Here is a 24,010-nt window from a genome sequence, read left to right as displayed (position 1 = left end):
ACGAACCCTTCTCCCCGAGTTCGGGTTGCACTCGCAGCCAACACCAGTGACGATTCTCTGAATCGGCCTCGAGCCCTCGGTCGACTCAGCCTTAAATGGGGACTTGGTGCGATGTGTAAAAAGCGCCACTGGGGAGACAAAGGCGGCCAGGCGTGGTGCTGGCTACCCACCACCTTCGCTGACAACGCTTGCCCCAAAAGTCTGTTAAGGATATACGGGGGATCTTTGTATAAGGCTACGGTTCTTATGTTAGTCCGAGTCTACGGTTCTTATGTTAGTCCGAGTCATATACAGGGTGGCCAAAAAAATCAGCACATACGGTTATTCTATTTTAACAAATGACATGGGTTTAGATTTTTCGTTTAAAATTAAAATGACATCAGAAAAAGAATTAACAAAATGGATATTACTAATGAGAATAGGTTTAATATTAACTTAAAGAATAAACAATTGAAATGTTTTAATGCCACTGTTTAAATAAATCAAATAACCCTGTGTCCTGACCTTTGGGCTGCCCTGTATACACACAAAAAGTCAGGGGGGGGGGGGAATCGAACCCCCCCTAACCGCCCCCCCCCCTCTGGATCTGTCATTTGTGAGAAGGCAGAGAGGTGGGGGGGGGGGGGGCAGCAGGTGTGATGGGGGGTGGGGGTTGGAGGGGGGGGTCACTATTCCCCGCCCGCCCCCCAGTCCCTGCTTTTTACGGATTTTGTTCAAACAACGGCGGCTTCCGCTATCAGCCCCTTGCACCTGTGCCGACTCCACCGCCGAGCGTGCAGCCGGCACGGACAGACGAGCTGAGCGCGGTGTCGCGGCTGCCGGGCAACCGCTCCGTGCTAATGATGCGACGGGGAAGGGAGGTGGAGGTGTGCGTGTGTTGGGGGGAGGGGGGTGATGATGTGGGGAGCGGTGGTGCAGTGGTTAGCGCACTTGTGCACGTAACGAACCCGAAACCGATCCGAATTAGATTTCCCGCTTACGGATGCTATCGATGTTGGCCTTGCCCCCAGGTCGAGTCAGCAGCCCCAAGTGAGTAGCTGGTGCGGTGTGTTGACACCAGCACTGGGGAGTCGGTGCTGCTGCTCGCTAACAGCACTTGCCCCAATAGCCTGTGTGGGCTACACTGGAGGAACTTTGTCTATGCCTGTTGCTGCTGCCTCGAGGGGGGAGGAGGATGGTGGAGTGAGTCACGGCGATGTGAGAGGGCTGCACTCGATGAGAGTTCTTGTCAAGGACTAACTCTGGTCTCGGAGAGAAATCAATAATGGTTCTGACTCAGATGAGCAACGTGGCCGGAAAACATAACGAGGCAGTCCGAAAATTCGGGTCTCTAAACGCAACCCCGATTAGACCAGCGGCCGCTTTCAGACTCTGGCTCGCCAGCCCTCAACTCACCGCCGTGGTCTTTGTGTGGCTCATCAACCCCGACACCTGCGGGGGGTGGAGGCCTCAATCCAGCAGTGGGTAGACAAAGGGGCGCTCTAAGTCGAGCCATTTAATGTCCCCAGGGATAATACGTCTGGTCGTTTATTTGTTATATTGCCCATAATCAGGCCTTGATTTCTCGCTCGATATGTTTCGCATGATCATGCCGCTATTGGCGTCAAGCGCCCCCACCCCGCACCCTCGAGTCCTGTTTGCTATTTGCGTCTCTCGGTGCCCAATGGCCCCTCGCTGCTGCTCCTGCTGCTGCTGCTCCTGCTGCTGCTGCTGGGTAGCGATGGGGTTCGCCGTTGCTAGGAAACGGGACGTGCATCAATCGGAGCGGAGTGTGTGCACGGCATCTCCAACCCCTCCCCTCACTCCCCTGCCCTCCCCATCCAATCAATCCCTCCATACCCATTGCCTCCATCCATCCCTCCATCCCTCCATCAATCCATCCTCCATCGAATTATCTTCCCTCTATCGATCGCTCAATTTCTCCCTCAATCCCTCCATCCCCAAACCCCATTTTCTCTTCATCTCTCCATCCATCCTTTACTCTCTCTCTCTCCACCCCTCCCTCCTCCTACTCCCTGCATCCCCCACATGCCCACTGCAGTGCCGCCTCCACGTGTACATGCACAGCCCTTTGTCTCAATCCACTGCTGGATGAGGACCTCCCCACACCGTGCGTGGTCGTGGGGGTTGTTTGACCATACTTCACCACTCCTGGTCGGTGCGGGTTGGTGGTGGGAGTCAGACCTTTTCCTCCCCCTGTTGCTGCTCACCCGGTCTGACCCCCCCCCCCACTCGAGGAGTTGAGTCACCAGCCGTCACTGGCTATGATTTGTGTGTTTGCAATATGTTCCATTTCCCATGTGACGCAATTGCTTTTGCACTAATTTATATTTGCTTCATTGCTGCATTCGACGATACACAAAGATAAGCGCGTGGACATCCGCCACAATCGACAATAGCGCCCGTCGTTCGTGGCGGTGAGGTCACCACGGGGTCCTGTGCCAGGCTAGGTGCATCCTGAGGCTACCACGTGAAGTGCAGAAGGGTCGCTGCTGGCAGGAGGAGGACACGGGACAGACCCGGCAGGTGCCACGGGTGAACTGGGTGAGGTGACTGGCAGATGCCCAGCACCTGTGCTCCTCCCTACTGTGTCAACCTGATGCGTTTTATCCGCTCGTGAGCATCGCTCTGCCCTCGTTGTTGCTGGAGGGCGACTGCCTCCAGCTGCCCAGCAGCGGCGTCCTTCACGAGCCTCCTCCACAGAGGCCGGGCTTGACACCGCTGGTACCAGTCATCGGCAAGTCCACTCAGCTCCACGTCCTGCACTGCATCAGCGCGTCTCTTCTCGAACCCATGTCGCCATACGTGGCGACAAAAGACAAAGGTCGCCCATATAGCCTTGACCAGACTGTCAGGGCAAGTGCTGTGTAGGAGCACCAATTAAGGCGGGAATCGAACTCGGGAGTCCAGGTTCATAGCGCAGTGCGCAAACCACTGCCGCCGCTTCCCGCAAGGACAGAAAAAGCACACAGAGTCGTGTCATCATCATCATCACCCTATTGACTATGACCACGTCCTTGCACACCAATCGCCTCCCTCTCCTTGACTCAACTGATTGTTAATTTCCACTCTCCTCCCCGCCACCCCCTCCCTCCCTCACTCCCTGCCCCGCACCCCCAGTTTAACCCCCCGCGCCCCCCCCCACTCAATACTCCACCAATCTCCCATCACTTTTCCATTTGCTCTGTTGCCATAGCGACGACTCTGACGTCATGTGACGTAAACTCGCTCCGAGCTGCGGTCCCTTCCCCCCCTCATCTCATTCCCTCCCCACCCCCTTCCCCATTCAAGTGTCTCACCCCGCCCTTCACCCCTCCCTCCACCCCTCCCTTCACCCCTCCCTCCACCCCTCCCTCCACCCCTCCCTCCACCCCTCCCTCCACCCCTCCCTTCACCCCTCCCTCCACCCCTCCCTCCACCCCGCCCTTCACCCCTCCCTCCACCCCTCCTTCCACCCCTCCCTTCACCCCGCCCTTCACCCCTCCCTCCACCCCTCCCTCCACCCCTCCCTTCACCCCGCCCTTCACCTCTCCCTCCACCCCTCCCTCCACCCCTCCCTCCACCCCTCCCTCCACCCCTCCCTCCACCCCTCCCTCCACCCCTCCCTCCACCCCTCCCTCCACCCCTCCCTTCACCCCTCCCTCCACCCCTCCCTCCACCCCTCCCTCCACCCCTCCCTCCACCCCTCCCTTCACCCCGCCCTTCACCGCTCCCTTTACCCCTCCCTCCACCCCTCCCTCCACCCCTCCCTCCACCCCTCCCTTCACCCCGCCCTTCACCCCTCCCTCCACCCCTCCCTCCACCCCTCCCTTCACCCCGCCCTTCACCTCTCCCTCCACCCCTCCCTCCACCCCTCCCTCCACCCCTCCCTCCACCCCTCCCTCCACCCCTCCCTTCACCCCTCCCTCCACCCCTCCCTCCACCCCGCCCTTCACCCCTCCCTCCACCCCTCCCTCCACCCCTCCCTTCACCCCGCCCTTCACCCCTCCCTCCACCCCTCCCTCCACCCCTCCCTTCACCCCGCCCTTCACCTCTCCCTCCACCCCTCCCTCCACCCCTCCCTCCACCCCTCCCTCCACCCCTCCCTCCACCCCTCCCTTCACCCCTCCCTCCACCCCTCCCTCCACCCCTCCCTTCACCCCTCCCTCCACCCCTCCCTCCACCCCTCCCTCCACCCCTCCCTCCACCCCTCCCTCCACCCCGCCCTTCACCGCTCCCTTTACCCCTCCCTCCACCCCTCCCTCCACCCCTCCCTCCACCCCTCCCTTCACCCCTCCCTTCACCCCGCCCTTCACCCCTCCCTCCACCCCTCCCTCCACCCCTCCCTTCACCCCGCCCTTCACCTCTCCCTCCACCCCTCCCTCCACCCCTCCCTCCACCCCTCCCTCCACCCCTCCCTTCACCCCTCCCTTCACTCCTCCCTCCACCCCTCCCTCCACCCCGCCCTTCACCCCTCCCTCCACCCCTCCCTCCACCCCTCCCTTCACCCCGCCCTTCACCCCTCCCTCCACCCCTCCCTCCACCCCTCCCTTCACCCCGCCCTTCACCTCTCCCTCCACCCCTCCCTCCACCCCTCCCTCCACCCCTCCCTCCACCCCTCCCTTCACCCCGCCCTTCACCCCTCCCTCCACCCCGCCCTTCACCCCTCCCTCCACCCCTCCCTCCACCCCTCCCTTCACCCCGCCCTTCACCTCTCCCTCCACCCCTCCCTCCACCCCTCCCTCCACCCCTCCCTCCACCCCTCCCTCCACCCCTCCCTCCACCCCTCCCTTCACCCCGCCCTTCACCGCTCCCTTTACCCCCCACAGCACTCCCCCTCACGGCACCCAAACCCCATTCAAGTTCCTCCCCCCCCCCATCCTTTCCACCCCCACAATTGGTGAACTTTGCTGCAAATATGACGATAGTAGTAATGACGAATGATAATTTACATAGCAGATGTTATCATGATAATACATCATAATTCTGCTTAGCGGAGATGCGAACTCGTGTTTGTTTTTTTGGGCAGGTCGGTGTTCAACCAAACTCATGTGCACCCCGTTTGTGTGACCATTCCACTTGTTTTCCCAGGAAAGCCTCACCGAGTCTCACGGCTTTTGTCCAGGAGGGTCCTGCCGAGTTTCTCTGACAGTGAGGGAGGGCAGCGATATTGCTGCTGTGTGTGATCGGAATTGAGTCGTTTGAAGCAGGGCTGGAAATGAGAATAAATTACTGGGGGAACTCATCCCTCTACAGCCACTAGATCTGAGGAGGAGCTTTGCTCAGTGTGTGGGTCTTCTCCGTCAGTCGAGGGTTCTATCTGCGAGTCAAATAAATACAAATATGAATCCTTGATTCCTTCCAGCCGGGTTCAAATTTCACTGCCACCACGGCGATCCGGTGTGTTCCGGCCCCATTTCCACCCCGCACCTCCGATTAGCAAGGTTGGCTACGTACGGTGCGAAAGAAGTTCAACATACTGTACATAAATTCACTGATTTGAAGGTAACTATTCGGTGCTGGGATGTCTAATCAATACCCTTTGCAATGTGTGTTTTAGCTATGGGAAGGAACCCAGAGGATATCCATGCAGAACGTGGAGAACACAAACTCCACACGGAAAAGCGCCCAATTGGGATATCAAACCCAGGGCGTTCCGGCTGCGAGGCACGAGTGTGGCCACTGCGCCACCACCCTTCTTCCACGCTTCTATTACATCAAATCGTCAAGGCACGACGTGTTTTATATGCAAATGCATTTATTACGTTCGGCGGTCTTTACACGATTAAAAACAAGAAGAGAAAACCAGCAGGCGCGTTCGGCAAACCATGGCCTCAAAGCAGCATTTAGAACCGTCTGGGGAGTGTCAGGGCGAGATCACTCACTACACGTGTCCCTACTGCGTGCAATAGCAAATCAAACTCATTTTGCATAGGTATAAACTACAGGCAGTCCGAATGTACATACAGCTCAACGTGTAAAAGAGTAACAATTCATCACAGAAACAGCAGCTGAACGGTAGAATGTCTGCATACGATGAATGAATGAGCGTCTACGAAGAGCCGTATTCTTAACTTCGGCTCAGCTCAGGCTTGAGCCGCTCGTTCGTTTTGGATGTCTATGAGCTGAGCTCGGGCTCAGCTCATACAGAATTAACGCAAATTTACATTCATTTTAAGATAATGTAACCAGCAGTGTACAAGCTACGTGTCCACAATACAGGTTTTTTTGGGTTAGATCGCGTAAATATATAAATGTGTTGTTACACCCGCCACCACCAATTAGCAGAGGTGTGGACTCGAGTCATGTGACTTGGACTCGAGTCAGACTCGAGTCATGAATTTGATGACTTGCGACTCGACTTGGACTTGCATAACAATGACTTTGTCCCACCCATGAGATGTGGACTCGAGTCATGTGACTTGGACTCGAGTCAGACTCGAGTCATGAATTTGATGACTTGCGACTCGACTTGGACTTGCATAACAATGACTTTGTCCCACCTCTGCCAATTAGTAAGGTTTGTCACGTGTGTATTTGTATTCGGTGCACAATAAATGCCGATGACCAACTCACTCGGAATACGCCTCATCGAAAGCAAAGCAGCGGGTGACCACCACCACCACCACCGTTTGGAGCTCTGCTTGGTGGCCAGCAGAGGGCAATGTCGCAAAACGCATTGCTGAACACAACACAAATGTGCTCCCACAACTCTGCAACTATTAAAGCTATTTTTTTTATTTTACCAGCTAAGGCCCGCTGAGCGGTGTAGCTCTTTTTCAGAAGCGACCTGGTCGCAAATAATAGCTCAACGAAGTGGCTTATCGCGTGGAAATTTATAGCAGCCAAATACTCTAAACGCGTGTTGATTCTAAATGTGGAGGAAAACCCCGAAGACCCGGAGAAAAATCCACGGGGAGAAAATGCACACTCCAAATATACAGGTGTCAGGGATCGTACCCACGACCTCCTGCATGCCAGGCGAGGTAGTTAACATCTCGCCACCCTGTTCCCGGCCTTCAACAATCCAGTCAAACGTGGTGAAAATTATGGTCTTATATTTCCCAAAGTCCCGCACGACATGGGGAGGCCATCAATCCAGCAAAGGACTGATCAAAGGGCTGTCCATGTCCACAGTGAACGGACACGCCTACAAATCAGTGTGTCTTTTCAGCGGTGTAATTAAAACATAAATGCTCAGACTGGTACGTTCCTCTCACAACCAATGACTTGGCGTCACTGCATTGGGCAGTGAACTCATTCCGGCCTCGACAGCGCGAGAGAAATCTCCGGAAGGACCTCCCTTGGGCTTTTATTTAAACTTTTTTTTGCCAATTCACGAGCGCTTATACGCAATTGGGAAGAAACCGGAGCACTCGGATAAAATCCACGTGCGCCTGTGAGCAACAACGATCTCCGTACAGCTGGCGAAGATGGCGATTCGTCCACTTTGCTATACCGCCTTCTCCTGGCAAGTCAGGGTACGGCACCTCCCGGACGCCCACGTGAGTGGCGTTTTCACAACGAGTCCCATGGACGGTAAACGCGTGACCATGCGCCCCGCACCCGTCACTGGCGCATCGATCGAGTGCCGCGAGCGCCACCGCACTCGGAGCCCACGGCTCGTGGGCCGGGGCGCCAAGACGGCAGACGACGAGGGCTCGGGGTCAGGCGACGAGGGCTCGGGGTGAGACGCTGCCTCGGGAAGTCCAATTCCATCCCTCGTGCCAGCCACGGCGACTTCCACGACACAGCCATCAGACAACTTTCAAAACATCGTAAAAGCAGAGAAGCGTGAGGGTTCATTAAAATGTAAACGCTTACGGTGATAGCACGGACTCAAGCGCAGTGGTACACGAGATCTGAAGCGACCACAAACATGCTTAGCCCCCCCCCTCCCAAAAACCCCCAACAGGTATGACCAAACTGGTGTGATGCGGAGTTTCACGTGTCAGAGTCGACACGCTTCCCGCACGCGGGTCGTCTTAAGCCGGATGTCGAGATTACGCACGGCCGTTGTGAAGTCCTGGGATAATTAATGATACTTTGGGACGTCTTACTCGAAAATTGGTGAATGCACCACCACATTCTCCGTGACATTATAAATGTGCATGCTGGCCAAAAATGTATGCGGTGAATATCAACAGTTGACATCAGTTTATTGGGAAGGGATACAAATCATGACTGTTGTAGCCCCTCCCAATGTCTTCATGGTTTATTCCCTTATTCATGCAAGTCCCCGATATATCATGGAGGCTTCATAACACACCAGACAAGTGACGATAAAACATGACCAGTGGTACAATGCTGCTGCTCGTGTATCGGGAGCGCGATGGGAACGAGATAAATCCTCGCGACGCGCCCCACACCGCTTGGCACGCTGTCAGATCATCCATCGCTTCTGCTTGTACCCAAACTTGAGTTTCAAACAAAAAAAAAACCCACACACATTGCCCACAATGTTAAAGCAGGTTTTCAATACACAACAATATATGCATACAGTATATTTTAGCGCTACGATATAAACTATGACAAGCAGCGTCGACAAACCATGAGTAACATTATCGCATTACTTAAAAGAGTTGGGCAGCTAAGGTTGGTGCTATGCAACCAGGTAAATGCATATTCTGTTATCTTGCTCCCCACATTTTTGCACTCCAACATGGGTTTGATAACGGGTTATTGGGCATCTATAGTTCTTATTTTGTAAGCACTGAGGAACACCATTTGTAGAAAAAGCCTGGAACCCACATCGCTCCTACACGAGCCCCGTGGCTAATACATTATTACCATGGCATTTACAAAGTGTTTGTGCTCACCCCCGAATGAGGATTTCTCCCATCGCAGCACTCTATTCAAAACAGACATCTCTGAATATACCACCGGCCACCTAGAACTACGCATTCACATGCAATGCAGACGTATGCCATTAGGAACCCAACAGCCATCATTCATAAATGAACCCCAAACGTCTTAAGAACTAATTTAAGCGCATCAGCTGTTAATGCCGAGTAAGGAAAGAGTGAACTATGGGGAGAAAGTGTGAGGCGAGTGTTCGTCACAGCGGTTACTATCAAGCACCGCGAGAATGCCGTCGTGATTTCTCGGTGTCACTTCTCGAGATGGAACACTGGAATGCAAAATAATCACATTTTCAAATTCTGGCCATAGCGGCACAAAGAGTTGGGAGGCGTAAACGGTCAGGGAGCAAATTTTGGGGGAGAAGCGTGGGCCATGACACTCCCTCTTCTGCACAAAAACTGTCAAGAGTCACAGTCCAAAACGATGTTTTAACTAACTTCACAAGTGTATTGTTGTTTTTTGTCTCGAACCAATGCATTCCAGGAAACCACCTCGAGCGTGAAAATTTTGCTTTTCTCCGAAGATCTTGGAAAACTGGCGGCATGTTTAATAAGTCAGCTCTCCGAGCTTTCTGCGAGATCTTACAAAGGCAGCAGTTCATGCACACACGGAATGCTCCATCATGCGGCAAAGATGAAGAATGTTGTCTGTCTCTTTTAAAAACCATTGTACAGGCATACACAACGTTTCATACACGCTGTAAACTTTTAGACTTTAGGCACAGCAAATAAAAATGTAAGGCAGATCAACATTCAAGTAACCATAACATGTACATCCAATTTGCAATGCAACACCATTTAATGCCTTTCAGATAGGGATAATGCTGATATTTATATATAAGTGCTGATGACTCACCCTTATTACAAGAACATTTATCAATTTGTAATAGGCCCTTAAACAGTGTGCAATGGGTGCAATATTTGTGATATTGATATTGTGGCTTATGAAAAAAATCCTTAAATGAAAAGAAGAATACTTTAGATGTCTGCATATGCCAAACTAGAAATATTGCTGTCAGTATAAGGGATAACTCATAAGTTATGATAGTTACTGTTTATACATTTTAAGAGCGTCTTGAAAATCACTTCAAACAACAGCCAACACCAACTGTGGGCGCTATGTACAAAGATTCACACGGAGACTCATGCAGCTCCTGCAGCCGCGCACCGTAATGCCACCGCAAAAGAAAGTCAACAAAACCTGATCAAAGTGTAAGGTCCACAATTGTATGGCTTAATATATCCAGATGCGTCCACCCCTGTTCAAAGTCTCAATTAGAGTCTTCCCACAGATGACTGTCGGTGGCTGGAATGGAAGAACGTTAGGTACGAAATTAAGATGTTTGATTCCACCCCCCTCCCATCCCCAAACAGCCGATTTAATTAATGATCGATCTTGATGTCTCTTCCAGTAGTCGGGTGGCAGCAAGGTCCAGATCACCACGAGGCTCTCAATGCAGTGGGAAGTCCACACTAAGGAAGGCGCTGGAAGACTGCCGAGATGCGGCTACGTAGAGTTGTTGCTTAAATTTGTTTTTTTTATTCTCTCAGTGCCTTTTGTTTGCAGTTGCCCCCCCCCTATCCCCCGTGTCTTATAAATCGAGCAAGTCACAGGAGTGTGCATTTGAAAAAGCTGGACTTCTTTGGCTGTTGCGTTTGGTTCATCTGGAGCACACTGTTGTCTTGGTGAGAAATGCCCTCCTGTAAAACAAATAAAAATACAACGTTGTATTTGTGAAGCACCTGAACATGGCCTACATCAAGACAAAGTGCAGAATTTATTTTCGAGAGAGAGGCAGTCACAGCCATGGGCAGATGCGACGAGGAAGGTCTCAAAAGCCTGGACTCACAACAGGAGCAGGGAGTCCGCAGAAAGCATGGCAGGGGAATAGAGTTCCAAACTATGATAAGAATTCAGAAAATGTGGTATTCAAGCCAATATTATTGCGCAGGGATATTTACAAAAGCATCGTGCTTCACGGACACAGTGTGCAATAGTTTAAACAGGAGGCAATGATGTTACTATGTGCGATCTCATTTGAGTACTGTGCTTTGTGGGTAATGTTTCAAATTATGTAAATTTGTACCATGATGCCGGCACACAATGGCCTACTCTTTTCACTGTAAACAGGAGATGTGCATTGTATTGTTAATAGACCTGCAGTATTAACCAGGGTGGTTTGCCGGATTCAAACTGTGAACTATGGGAGCAGCAGAGGAGAGTGATCATCCTCCCAATGAGCAACGTTTGACTTTACACAGATGAGCACCGCATTAGACAAACCGACACAATCCTGAGAAATCTAACACTGCAACTGTAAATTGTATTGCTTAACAAATACAAAATATAAACATATAGCCTTTTAACAGACTGATGGAACAAGTGTTGTATGAAGGCCAGCACAGAGCACGAAGAGGTGGGTGGCCAACATCAAGCCCAGCCACCTTTGTTTACACACCGCGCCAGGTACTAATTTGATGCCAAGTCAACCTCGGGGAGGCCCAGGACCAGTTCAGATAGTCGTTAGTGGTGGTGGTGTTGGCCACGAGCGGGAAACGAACGCGAAATTCGCTGGGTTAAGTAGGACACAGGGCTAACCGCTACACTACCACTCCCCATATGCGCATTACAAAGAGTAGTTGATGCACCCTCATTTAGAGCAGATGCAGCCAACCACGCACACGAGAGAAAATACATTGCAGCAAAGTCAACTGTAAAGAAGGCATACATAGGTTATAGATTTAATGGTCTACCCAACAATTAATAGGTTCAGAATGCGTACTCAGACACAACGCCATGGATACCTTGCTGTGATGATTCAGATATTATCGATACAAATATATGTCACATTTATAACACAGTAAATGTAAACGTATACACACTGACATTTATTTTAGAGATCTTCCACTCAACTATAGGTCACTGAAAAAACGTGTTTCTCAAACTCGTGACAACAGCATTTTGGCATCATAAATACTCTGCACTTCAAAAGTGATAGAAGTTAACGTTAACAGTTCACAGTCGACGATGCAGAAGTGCAAAAAAGTTTGAATTTGCTTTCAAAGGCTTTGCTCACTGTGCACAGGACTTACAAATTTCTTGTCCATTTTTGCCTTGATGTCTCTTGCTAGGGTGAAAAAAGCCTGTCGGAAACACACAACAACAACAGCGGCATTGGCTCCGAGAGATCACCTTACCACATCTATACCACTCTGACGATTCTAAATATAATTATACACAAGTAGGGTTAGTTCATCTCCAAAGATACCCCCCCCCCCCCATGTCGCTTTACTCATCCGTTTTGGGGCAAGTGCTGTTACCAGGCACCTATGAAGGCCAAAAATTCGCACGAGGGGGTGAGTGACCAGCATCACACCTGGCCGCCTTTGTCTCCCCGGTGGCGATTGGCGATGTTAATACACCTACACCATGTGCTCATTTGAGGTCAGCCTCAAATGAGTACATGGTGTAGGACCAGTTCAGATAATCGTCACTGGTGTTGGCCGTGAGCGGGACGCGAACTCGGCTCGCCGGATTCGTAGCGCCTCAAGGCTCTTCTGCCACCCACGCTACCCTGAAGTCCCCGCAGCCCCATGCCACCCTCTAAGCTTGGTGGCTGCCCATCCAAGCACGATCCAGGCTCAACCCTGCTTAGCTTCCAAGATCTGATGAGATCATTCCACTCGAGGTGATTTGTTCATGGGGAATTGTAGAAAACATCAGTAAATGTGTGACTTGGTTAAGAAAGTGAATAGTTTGCAAACCTCATGCCAAGTTAAGATCTTATAACACACCTCTCTGGTGTCTAACTGTACGGGGTCTGGTATGTGTGTGTGATGTCAATTAAAACAAGATGTTGACAACCCCAACACGCTGCGCTCTGCTACTAAAACGGTGACGTGGCCCAGCAGTCGTGCATTCGCCGTTTGTTGCCGAGATTGTAATGCGGCAGGCCAACACCCTGGGCTAATACTGTGGGTGGATTAACCGGAAATAAACGCGCCCTCAGCTTCGCAGCGGGCGGTAAAAGATCCCGTGACATGAATGGAAACTAGCAGGCCATCGTGTGCCGGTGCCTTTGGTACAAATTTGCCGAATTTAAAAAAACGACCGGCAAATGACTAATTTAATATTGCACGTGGCAACTCCGCCCCCTCCTCGCAGAATATATCCGTCTGTGAAACGGCACCCATAGCACCCATACGTAATAGCCCCAAGCTAAATGAATGGTGAATGCAAATTTATAAATGAAACAAATGATTGCTTACCTCCTCCACATTTATGCTCGCTTTGGCACTTGTCTCCATGAACTTAATCCCATACTCCGAGGCAAACTGTGGTCAGAATGTAACACAGAATCAGAACCTTTTCTTCATCTTGGAGAAATCCGAAGAGTTATGATGCTCTTTTTCTCACACAAAGATTGACATTCAACCGACTTTCACAGAAAACAGGCTTATGCAATCTAAAAAAAACATTTAAATACCACATGTACAATTAACTTTATCGCTTTTACTTGATCAGCAGTATGTCAATCCACTGCTGGAAGATGACCTCCCTGCACTGCACGGGCCGTGGGGGTTTTTTGAGGATACTTCACCGACACGCTGGTCAGTGTGTCGGTGAAGGCGAGAAGCACAGGCGTGTAACCACACAAGTACAGCACAACAATCGACGTATTTCCTTATCCAGGAAAGCCACCCCGAGTCGTAGGGCTCCCGTTGAGGAGGGTCCTGCTACACAGGGGTTTTCATTTTAACGTGTTTTCAGCCAATTAACCCAGAGCGTGTTTATTACTCACGCAGCAGGAAACCGGAGCGCCCAGAGAAAACCCACGCACGTGGGGGGGGGGGCAACACTCTTCAGTGCACCCACAGGAGGGCGCATGCAAGCTGCACGCCAGTCAGCGTAGTGCTACTTGCAGTGGCCATCCCCACACCACCCGTGGTGCGTCGCCAACGTTTAAGCGGCGAGGTGCGTGCGAGTGCCCAGTTCAGGGCTGATATTTAAATTCGCTCTGACCTTCTCGCCCCTCTCCCGGGTCACCTGCCGCCGGTCGTTCATGTCGCACTTGTTCCCTAGAATCATCCGCTCCACGTCGGCGGAGGCGTGCTGGAGAAGACAAAGAGGCGTGTGGAGTCATGGAGGTGACGTGGGCACAGTGGCAACACTCGTGCCTCGCAGCAATGGGTTCGCTTCCCACCTCGGGCGCCTTTCTAAACAGAGTTTACATTCTCCTCCCTGTTCTGCATCGGTTTTCTCCAGTTTCAATCAATCAATCATTATTTTAAGTGCCAATATCCCCATCAATAAAGTATACATCAGTGCACATGACAATGGAACGGGAACGGTACAGGGGGCACGGAGCAGCAGGAATGGAATAAGAAGAAACAAGTCACGCCCTCAGCGGCTAACACCCGACTGAGATAAGTTAATTTGTTTTTCTGGTTTCTTCCCATAGTAAAAAAAAGAATCATATAATGTAACTGGTATTTGCCAACCATCCCAATGCCGGAAAAAATGACCTGCAGCAGTATTAAACTGGGATTGCACGTAGCAACGTCGCCCATTTCAGTAGAAAACTAGGCAGGATCCTCCCGAGTCTTGAGACTCACTGAGGCTTTCCTGGGTACACAAGCGAAATAACACGAATACAAACTAGATGAGTGCACCAAGTTGGGATCCCCATAAGTGCATTGCTTAAGTGACTTCTATACAAGCACAACCTACTGGTCTTTTGCCTGCAGGTTGTGGGGGTTAAATGTCCGCACACACTTAGCCCACGCTAGTCAGTGCAAGTTGGTGAACGTGGGGGGAGCCCAAGCGGGAGCATAGAAGTACAATGTCATGATGGATGTTGCTGTGCGACCCTCTGCTGCTAACCACATGGTCCCAGGGCAGGGGCCTACATAACATAATCTGAGGAGTATAAAACATTTTTACGCACTTCTCCAGGCTCAACCCCATGTGGCTTCGCAGATCTGACGAGCTCGGGCGCATTGCGGGCGAGTGCGGTTGTGACGTTCACTACCAACGCAATGTACTTTCTTTAAAACGGTAACATCATCGTTCACGACAGATTGAGACCGTTTCTACAGTTGTGCATTGCTTCTGTAAGAGGCATAACACAAATCGATTTGTATGTGTAGAGTACAGTAGCAACTGAACCGTGAACATGTCATGCAATTAACTTAATTCTATTACAGCCTTTATAGTCGCAACATCCAATGTCATTTTAAAAACGAGCGAAATACAAAAAATGCTTGCGTGTGCGATTGATCAGCGGTGTTGTTACCTCTTCGATATTTCGTATCCAGTTTTTAATGTTTTCAAACGACTTGTCGTTTGTGATGTCGTACACGAGCATAATTCCCTAAGCACAAAACACACAAACATTGTTAATGTACGCATGGCACTTAGAACGCATGATAAAAGGGTCTTGCCAAGATTCCACAGTATGGGGCTATGATAATTGCTATGTATAAGCAATTCGTGGGGAATTTTTACAAAAAATTGCCAAAATCTGTATCGAGATACTGGCACATAACGGCCTACTCATGTGAACGACATGGCAGGATCTTTAACGTCAACTGTGAAGCAGACGACGCGTATTTTTTGCGTTTAAAACGCCCGCAGTAATAACCAGGTCTGCCCGTAAGACTCGAACCACAAACCTCTGTAACGAGCAGCGAGCGCACAACCGCTAGGCCGCGTCACGCCGCCCAAGGACGCTGATGATGCCGATCTTTAGAAATACACGGGAGTGCACAACACAGTCGGCTCAGTACTGAGTCGACAAGCTGCTGCCGTCAGTCCTGTACAAACCAACCACTGCCCCACGAATCTTCAGGCCATGCTGTATGGATATGGAACTGCCTCCCCTGAACACATTGTCGGCGAAATCACCGATTCTGGTCTTCAGGCCTTCAAAGGCCGAGCACATGGAAATCTCCTAACTTCACCGCACGCCTTGTAGGGACTGAGTCTTTGAGCTGCAGTGAACCAATGATCATGCTGGTTAGATGTACTAATGTTTGATATGGCTGTTGTTCACAACTACACCCAATAAAACTAAAATTGGAATAAAATGACATTTAGTGTATCCTGTCTTGTGATCGACAGTGACCACCAGGAGCCATCGGCTCTTAGTGGGGAACCCCCAACTTCAAGTGCGGCCGAGCCGCTCCAGCCAATTTCAATCTGCTCAGGCGTCGCATCATCAGTGAGAAAACCCGTAAGTCGCTCCTACCATGGCGCCCCTGTAGTACGCCGTCGTGATGGTCCTGAATCGCTCCTGACCAGCTGTGTCCCTGCAAATACGCGCGTCAAGAAAGCAGAAAATGGGGCCATCGTCATTGAGAAAGTGATACATCTTGAATAATGAACAAATAGAATTCTGTAAAAATTTTACAAGGTGTAAAGTGCAGTCAACTTGGTTTGACGAGAGGATAAAGACAAGCAAATTGCAAAAAAATGAAGATAAATATTATAATTGCATCATGAACATAGTTTACATTTGACAGCATATGCAAACGTTGTTAATACTGAATTGGTCACGGACTATTTTCTGCAAACATCACACCGATTCAAATTTTATTTCTGGGTCAGATCGCCGTGCGAGTTCAAATGCCAATGTGGGTGTACACCCTCCCTCACCAGACATGTACAAATAAAGTTGTCACGTGGACAAACGTACAAATTTACGGTTGCTTCAACACATCGGTATGTTGGAGAGCGATCCACCCAACGTATTAAATATTAAATAAACACATCAAGCATTTATGACGCTAAGCAATTCATTTAAATTAGTCTCTGGTTTCCTCACCATATTTGAAGTTTGATTTTCTTGCCATCCAAGTCGACTGTTCTGATCTTGAAATCAATGCCTTGAAAAAAAAAATTACACATTTGTCAACTTACACATTGCCATGGTTCAGACACAATGCAGACATGACGCCACCCGTAGAAGCAAATTAATCAACAGTTACAGTAAAAGCCTCCATTATAGTGGGGCCATAAAAGCACACCCATCATATAAGAGAACAGGTTGGTCAAGACCAAGCTGTTTGTATAAATATTCCTGCAATGTTCGACTGAGTGCAATAGTCGTTTACGCGTCCGCTTAGCAATGCTGCCAAACTACTGCCACGCTAAGCCGAAGAGTCCGTCCCGCTTTCATTCACGTTATCACCAAGAAATCTGGGGAGACGTGGGCCGATTCTGCGTGTAAACTAGCGCTGGGTAACACGAGCACCTAATCACCGCTCAACTGCACCTCAACATGGACACACACACACAACGCCCAAGCGGCCAGCGCGGCTCTCCCGAGTGAGCACCTCACGGAGGTGTGGCCCCTGCCGTTAATTTGGAGCGTGTGTAATAGGGCGGCCTCCTTTTCTGCAACCTCGCATATTTTATGCACCGAGGATTCAAGAGCTGATGCCCAATGAGTTCAGCTCGGTGAGTCGTGAGTTTATTATAACTTGACAATTTATGTATGTAGAACTTCTTTCGCACCGTACGTAGCCAACCGTGCTAATCGGATGTACGGACAATGTATCTCAACACTGCTTCTCCAGTCCAACAATTGCACATGTATAGAGCCCTTCTGCCAATCCTCTGCTCGATGAGGGACTTGTGGGTCATACTTCACCAAGCTGGTCCTTGTGGGTAGGTGACGCGGAAGCGTAGAAGTACAGAAACAATGAATTTTTCTGCACTGAAATCATCATAGCACTGCCCTGTACTATACACCACACATCACCGAAGTCAATGATAGCCTATTTGTGCGAGTCAACTCTGCGTAGATTATCTGATGAGACCAGGTGCTACTGAGATAGTCTTAGGTCCAACACATACATCTACTCATTTAAACGTGAATTTGTGTGTACAACTCCTTCGGTGTATTAACTTTAAACATAAATAGCTCTACGAACTCACGCGATACACTGTACAAACATTTCGACAGCTGTCTCGGTCAGGCTGACAAACTTGAATGAAGTCAGAGAAGTCAAACTTAGAAGTTGTGAACGCGACAAACGGAATGTTAAATAACTATAAATAAATAAACCATACACGATGGCGTTGTTCCCCGTCACAATTGCCTCCAGCAGAGCGCTATTGTGCAGGGCCACGCCCCGTGGAGCGGTGACCCAGCCAGAGTTCACGCTGACCGAAGCAAGTCGCGGAAACACAACTACACTTCATCAACAGATGCCATGTGGATACCCGATGGGCAAAAAAAATAAAACGCAAAACCCACGTTTGTGTAAAATGTAAAACCTCTCCTTCCACCCGTGGGTTTCGGCACGGCACTCCTTTGCTGCCCCGCCGTGCGTTGACACTAAACGTTTCACTAAAAATACTTGAGGAGTTGGTGAAACAAGCCAACGCAGAATCATCATGAGCACAAGACTTGAGACTCGAATCAACACAGTACGTACTTTGAATATCCGACCATCACACAACCACCCTGACCTAATTAACCACCTGCGCCCAGTGTAGTAAGTTGCGCAAGGTGTAACTGTGCTTCTCTTATGGGTGTTTATAAGTCTGACCATTTCACACGGTCATGTTCTACTTAATATTGTGTAAATTCACTCACTACTGAAGCACAATCAAGCATTGTCCCATGTTTGAAGAAGTTTGCATTATTTGTGTCCAGTGACCAATTTGTGAATTAAGGAGTAAACAATCTTTCTACAGGTGTTCACATATCCGACCATTTCACGTATCCGCCTATACCAAAGTCCCCAGCGAGTCTTCTACGCGTAATCTACAAGCCAAACTGGCTCCCCTGTTTCTGCCAGAATAACCATTCAAAGGTGCTTTATAAAAGTATTACAGTATTATAAACTCGCACATTACCTGTAATGAAACTGCAGTGGAGTCTCAAGATATATTTATGCCACTTCATGTATCTGTGAGGGTTTCTTTGTTACTCAATATATTTTAATGACAACACGTGTTCATGTAATTTCTTCAGTTTTTCAGGCACCAAAGTGAAAAATCTAATCTCCAACAACAAGCCAGCCTTTCAATCAGCTCTCTAGTTAGAAGGGCCTTTGCGTGAAAGTTTAACTTACTATATATTATTATTCTTTATTAAGTAGAGATAAATTGTAACTTGCGAGCTCAACTTAACGCCACAAAAATGTTATAAGAAAACATTTGAAACCTAATCAAATGAGCATTGGGGACACCCATCTCTTGTTTAGAGCCCTGAGATAATAGTGGAAATTCCACATTCCTCTGGCGAGGGAGCAAACCATAAAACAACCATAAACCAGCCACGGTAAATCCACTGCTGCATGGAGCACCCGAAAATGACTGCTCTATGTCGTGATCATGCGATGTCACAAATCCACTGTTCATGATTAAAGACTACACAACTAAATATTATACTCCTGTTGTAAAACACTTGTGTATTATTGGTGTTTTAAGGCACCAGTGTAATATTTATAAATGTTACCAACGAATGAAACCTGAGAAAATGTGTTAGTAGTCTCGTTTAGACATCGAAAAACTGACACCTTACTGTTGACTCTAAACTTTTCTGTAAATCAATAAAAATCTATTGAAGGTAAAGTCGAGGACAGTGGTCTCCTGTCAAAGCGTTTACTCAATGATACCTGCTTGGCTGCTGCTACCAACATCATGAATGTGAAACTACAACTTCCCGTATGCAAGTCATATCTTCAGAAAAACCTGCAGATCAAATACCCCTTTCTGCGAGGTCCCCCTGTGAGTAGTTTGCCCAAGACCCCCCCCCACCACTGCTCCCATATTTATTTTAGGTGAATATCTGCCTCGGACGGTCGGTGGCTGATATGCTATTTACATTGCAAAGCTCATTCGTGGATGGCGCCGATGATCTCTCTTGCCTTTGCCCTTCAATGTGTGGCACAAACCTCATTGGTGAACCTATCTCTCATATTTGTAACCTCTCCATCCAGGATTCTTCCGTGCCCAAGGAATATAAAACTGATTTTGTGTCGCGTTCCTAAAGGAGGTGCCACTGGAGACACAAATAACTGCTGAGCGATTTTGATGTCATCCTATTGTGATCAAAATGTTCAAAAAGCTACTAAAATACAATATACTGACTTATCCAAAAGGAATCAGGCTTTAGCAAAAGTTCAGCACAACACCGGCGGTGATAGACACTCCTGATTTTATCTTCAACATCCTGGATAATAAACACCACATTGACTTACTCTGAATGCAACTAAACGATTTAAAACGTTTTAACCCCTGCAAGATTAAACTATTGGCGTTGTCTCGGAAACGGTCAATTAACGTCCCCACTTCGAAATGTATGGCGCTCAACTTTCAACAAACTGAACTTGTCGACAAATGTATATACCTAGGTGTCATCCTCGATCACAAGCTATTTTATTTGCAAACAAATAAATGTGAAAATTGACTTCCTGTACAGAAATAAACTGTGCAATCCACCCAAACTACAATTATATATTGTTAGTGCCACTATACTCTCAATCTTCAACTACTGTGATATTATTTACAGACTTGGTGTTGGCCGAGCGGTCAAAGTCTGGTTCCATTTTCCCACTCCGCACTCCGTTTTGCCCTCGATGCTCCCGTACAGAATCCATCACCACTGTGAACGTTAAACGAGCTCCCCCTTGATCTACGCAGGAAAAGGCGTTGGGCCATCTTCATCCTCAAAGTCACTAAACACAAAAAGCAGTTCTAAAGAAATGAGCATCCGAAAGCGCGCGATGCAGTGTCTGTCTTTGTAAGGACACGCGCGGTTACCGCATCACGCGCTTTCAGATGCACTTCTGTGGCCGTCTGGAACGCTCTCCTTCCGAACTGCTGTTTGTGTTTAGTTTTCTTGTCCTTCCCCCCGCACCTCCGATTAGGGCCACTGGTTACGTACGATGCAAAATAAGTTCAACGTAGTACAAAGTGTTACAGAAATTCAGAATAAAGGTTTCTGGGTTAGATCGCGTAAGTATAAATGTGTCGAAACCCTCCACCACCCGACACGGCCAACCAATAAGGGATTTGTCACGTAAACAAAACGTCAAATAGTTACTTCAGCCCACACAATACCTTTTCGTACGAGCTGGTGGTGCCATTCGGAAGTTGACCGTGCACAACATTGTGTTCGCTGTTTCTTGTTGTTGCTTGAACAATGCGTCTATTGTGTAACCAGGTTCTCGTCGGAAATGGGCATTCATTATTGCCCAGTGGGATTTTCCCCGTGCCACAATAAATCAAACCGATCACGAAGAGGATAAACACTTCAGACTTAAACTCCGGGGATGAGGCTGCGTCACACGATTGCCTCCTTTTAATCACGGGTGGCCGAGCGGGCCACAGGAGGCCCGAACCTGCCAAGCGGCCGGGAACAAACAGCACTGTGCAACTTGTAAGAGACGAAAGTTGCTACGTTTATATTAATAAAAAAAATCTGTCATTTAATGAACATGCTAAAAAGATACGACGGGAGGGAACAATCTAAAAACAGTGGCAGCCTACACAGGGCTCACATCGGCACCCCCTCTACCCCAAACTTTCACGTAAATCTTGTTCCGCTCATTCGCCAAGCTTCAAACTCTCGCCGGACAACGCTTGCCGGGCAGCACCACAGCCTCGGCGCGTGTCCGTCTGCCTGCACGGAGATGACATGCGAGTTGGGTTGTTTATGTCGTGTCTGGGGGGCCTGCATCCACTTTCGCTAGAACACCGCTTCACCCGGACCGCGCCTGATTCTCGCCGGTTCTCGGAAGCCACCACCGGGCAAGGGTTGAGGCTCCTCGGACAGCCCTAGCGAAGACCGACGAGCAGCAGCAGCAGGCAGCATGCACAGCAAGCAGGCCGCCCGTGGGCTTGGCGGTGACAGCGAGGCACAAGAAGAAGAAGCCTTCCCCGACGGTGCCCGAAGCGTCACGCGTCGAAGCTTCTCGCCGTCAACTTTCGAGGCGGCGCCGAGCAGCGCACCGGGGTATGACGTTGTCCACGTGCGAGGTTGTCCACGTGCGAGGAATGTAACAAGCTGGTTGTTACAAGGATTATAACGAATCAAGGAGTATAATAATGATGATAACGTTGTACACGTACGAGGTTGTGGACGTCCGCTTCGCCCACCGGGCACGCCCTGCCGGCCACTGTCGGCCGCCTCTCGTTAACCAACGAGTTGCCAAAGCTGCCGCCGTCAACAACCGCGGCACCGACACGGCCACAACAACAAACGCCACTCGCCACCGAGTGGTGGTGACGACACCACGGCGCTTGTGCCAGGCTAGGTGCACCTTGAGACCGAGACGGCTCGCGCGCACAGATCCGCTTCTCCGTTCTAGGCGTCTCACCGATGGTGGAGATGAAGGTGGAGTTGAAGGCGTCCTCGGAGAACCTGAAGAGCACGCACGTCTTGCCCACGCCGCTGTCTCCGATGAGCAGAAGTTTGAACAAGTAGTCGTACGCCTTCGCCATCTTTGCTCCGCAGTGACGTCACCGGCGCGGGTCGTGACGTCATTTCACTGACGACGAAAAGGGGGAGGGGTGGTGAGAGCCCGGAGGTGACCTCATCGCAGCGTTTCGTGACGTCGTTTTTTACTGAAAGATTGAGACGTACGCCGCGGCGTGACGTCATTAAAATATATGTGACGTCATGTTGCTGGTCACAACAACATTTCAAATATTAGGTTAATGACAATGTGCGGCCTGAAAAGTCGACAATAGGCGACATTTCAGGCAATTACCCTTCTCCAGGATAAATATAAATTCTGATATGTTAAGATGTCTCGCGAGATGACATCATCAAAGGATCCGTGACGCAATTTACTGAACACAGAGACGTCAAATAATACGTCAATTCGTCCGCACGTCACTGACGACGAGTATCCGTGAGAAGGGTCCGTGAGGTCATCGTAATGTTAACAGGTTTTCCGAACGCGGGACACGTCACCGTCTGGCACGTGACGCGCCTCGACGAATGCCACGCGCGTCACGTGACGCGAGGTGGGGGGGGGGGTCTGACGTTTCGCAGCGGCCACCTCGTTCAGGCACAACGTGGCTTCAGTGGCGTTTTGGAGAGGATTGTACGAAATTAGTTGTCATCTTTTCTGATTATGAGTAACGAGCCGACAGCCCAAAGACGGGTGTATTGCAGTAAATATGAAATTTTCAAGCGAAAAGCAGACAGTGACGTCATATTCACACAGACGTTTTGATTGACGGTTATATCCCTTGTTTATCATGACGTCATTTTCTTCTATGTCTCAACAGCGTGACGGAGTTCGCGTGACTTGAGGGTTTCTGGCTTTTTAATGAGGGTTAAGTTATATTATTTGGGTCTTTCGGTAAAGTCACGTAGATAAGTTCAAAGAAAATAACAAAACTACGGTCGACCGCTTGTGTTGCGATCGAAACGTCGTAGTTTTTGTTATTTTATTTGAACCTATCTACGTCACTTTACCGAAAGAGTGAAGTTCTCGGTGAGGAGGGAGGAGCCGCCTCCCTCCCCCACCCCATGCGGAGTGACGTCACCCGCTCATGATTATTAATGAGGGGAGGGTGCGGCATGTGGAGTGACGTCACCCGCTCATGGTTATTGTGGAGGGGTGCGGCATGTGGAGTGACGTCACCCGCTCATGATTATTAATGAGGGGAGGGGTGCGGCATGTGGAGTGTGTGACGTGTGTTAGTGTAAATTTCCACGCGGGCATGAATATTAATGAAGGGGGGGGGGACTCTTTTGCAGCGACGTCACGCACCGATGTAGCACTGTGCTTCGTAGATTAATTTTTTACCGTCACTTTCTGTAAAGAACGTCAGATTTGAAGCGGCTTTGCGTCATAAATTATTTAATTCAGCTCGACCTGCGTTAGTGTAAAATCCATACATTCATGAATATTAATGAGGGGGGGGGGGTGGGCCTCATGTGGAGTGACGTCACGCGCGGGACGGACAGACATTTCTGAGTGATTATAGTGGGTAATGAGGAAAACATTGAATGGATGTCAAGGCAGAATTCCCCAAGACAGACAAAGAGGCAAGCCTCAAATGAGTAACTGGTGTGATGTGCAAACATCACCACTGGGAAGACAAAGGCGGCCGGGCGCGATGCTGGCCACCCACCCCCTCGTGTGCCGTGCCGGCCTTCATAGATGCTCGCTCACAGCGCTTTCCCCAACAGTCT

General features: G+C 49.6%; 1 protein-coding gene across 1 annotated transcript; it reads right to left on the bottom strand.

Moving 5' to 3' along the window:
* Positions 1-8,121: 8,121 nt before the first annotated feature.
* Positions 8,122-22,357, bottom strand: LOC144734951 (ras-related protein Rab-8A-like). The gene is made up of 8 exons (XM_078617422.1): positions 22,179-22,357; positions 16,667-16,727; positions 16,091-16,151; positions 15,137-15,214; positions 13,864-13,953; positions 13,110-13,175; positions 11,934-11,984; positions 8,122-10,541 (listed from the first exon to the last, which is right to left on the bottom strand). Exons 1-8 carry the CDS (start codon positions 22,300-22,302, stop codon positions 10,449-10,451), a joined length of 624 nt encoding a protein of 207 aa, XP_078473548.1. The 5' UTR covers positions 22,303-22,357; the 3' UTR covers positions 8,122-10,448.
* Positions 22,358-24,010: the final 1,653 nt, after the last annotated feature.

The sequence above is a fragment of the Lampetra planeri genome, chromosome 53, assembly GCF_965212315.1.
Source record: "Lampetra planeri chromosome 53, kcLamPlan1.2.h2, whole genome shotgun sequence".
In the NCBI taxonomy this organism is placed as follows: domain Eukaryota; kingdom Metazoa; phylum Chordata; class Hyperoartia; order Petromyzontiformes; family Petromyzontidae; genus Lampetra; species Lampetra planeri.
This window is presented reverse-complemented; position numbering and strand designations above follow the sequence as displayed.

Bases quoted from the DNA above. Each gene is read 5' to 3' on its own strand.
- LOC144734951 (XM_078617422.1), bottom strand. From the start codon at position 22,302: ATGGCGAAGGCGTACGACTACTTGTTCAAACTTCTGCTCATCGGAGAC. The intron at 11,985-13,109 runs GTAAGCAATCAT...TGTTTCCGACAG, and splicing joins CGAGCATAAATGTGGAGGAG to GCTTTTTTCACCCTAGCAAG. The intron at 10,542-11,933 runs GTAAGTCCTGTG...TTTGTTTTACAG, and splicing joins CAAAAATGGACAAGAAATTT to GAGGGCATTTCTCACCAAGA.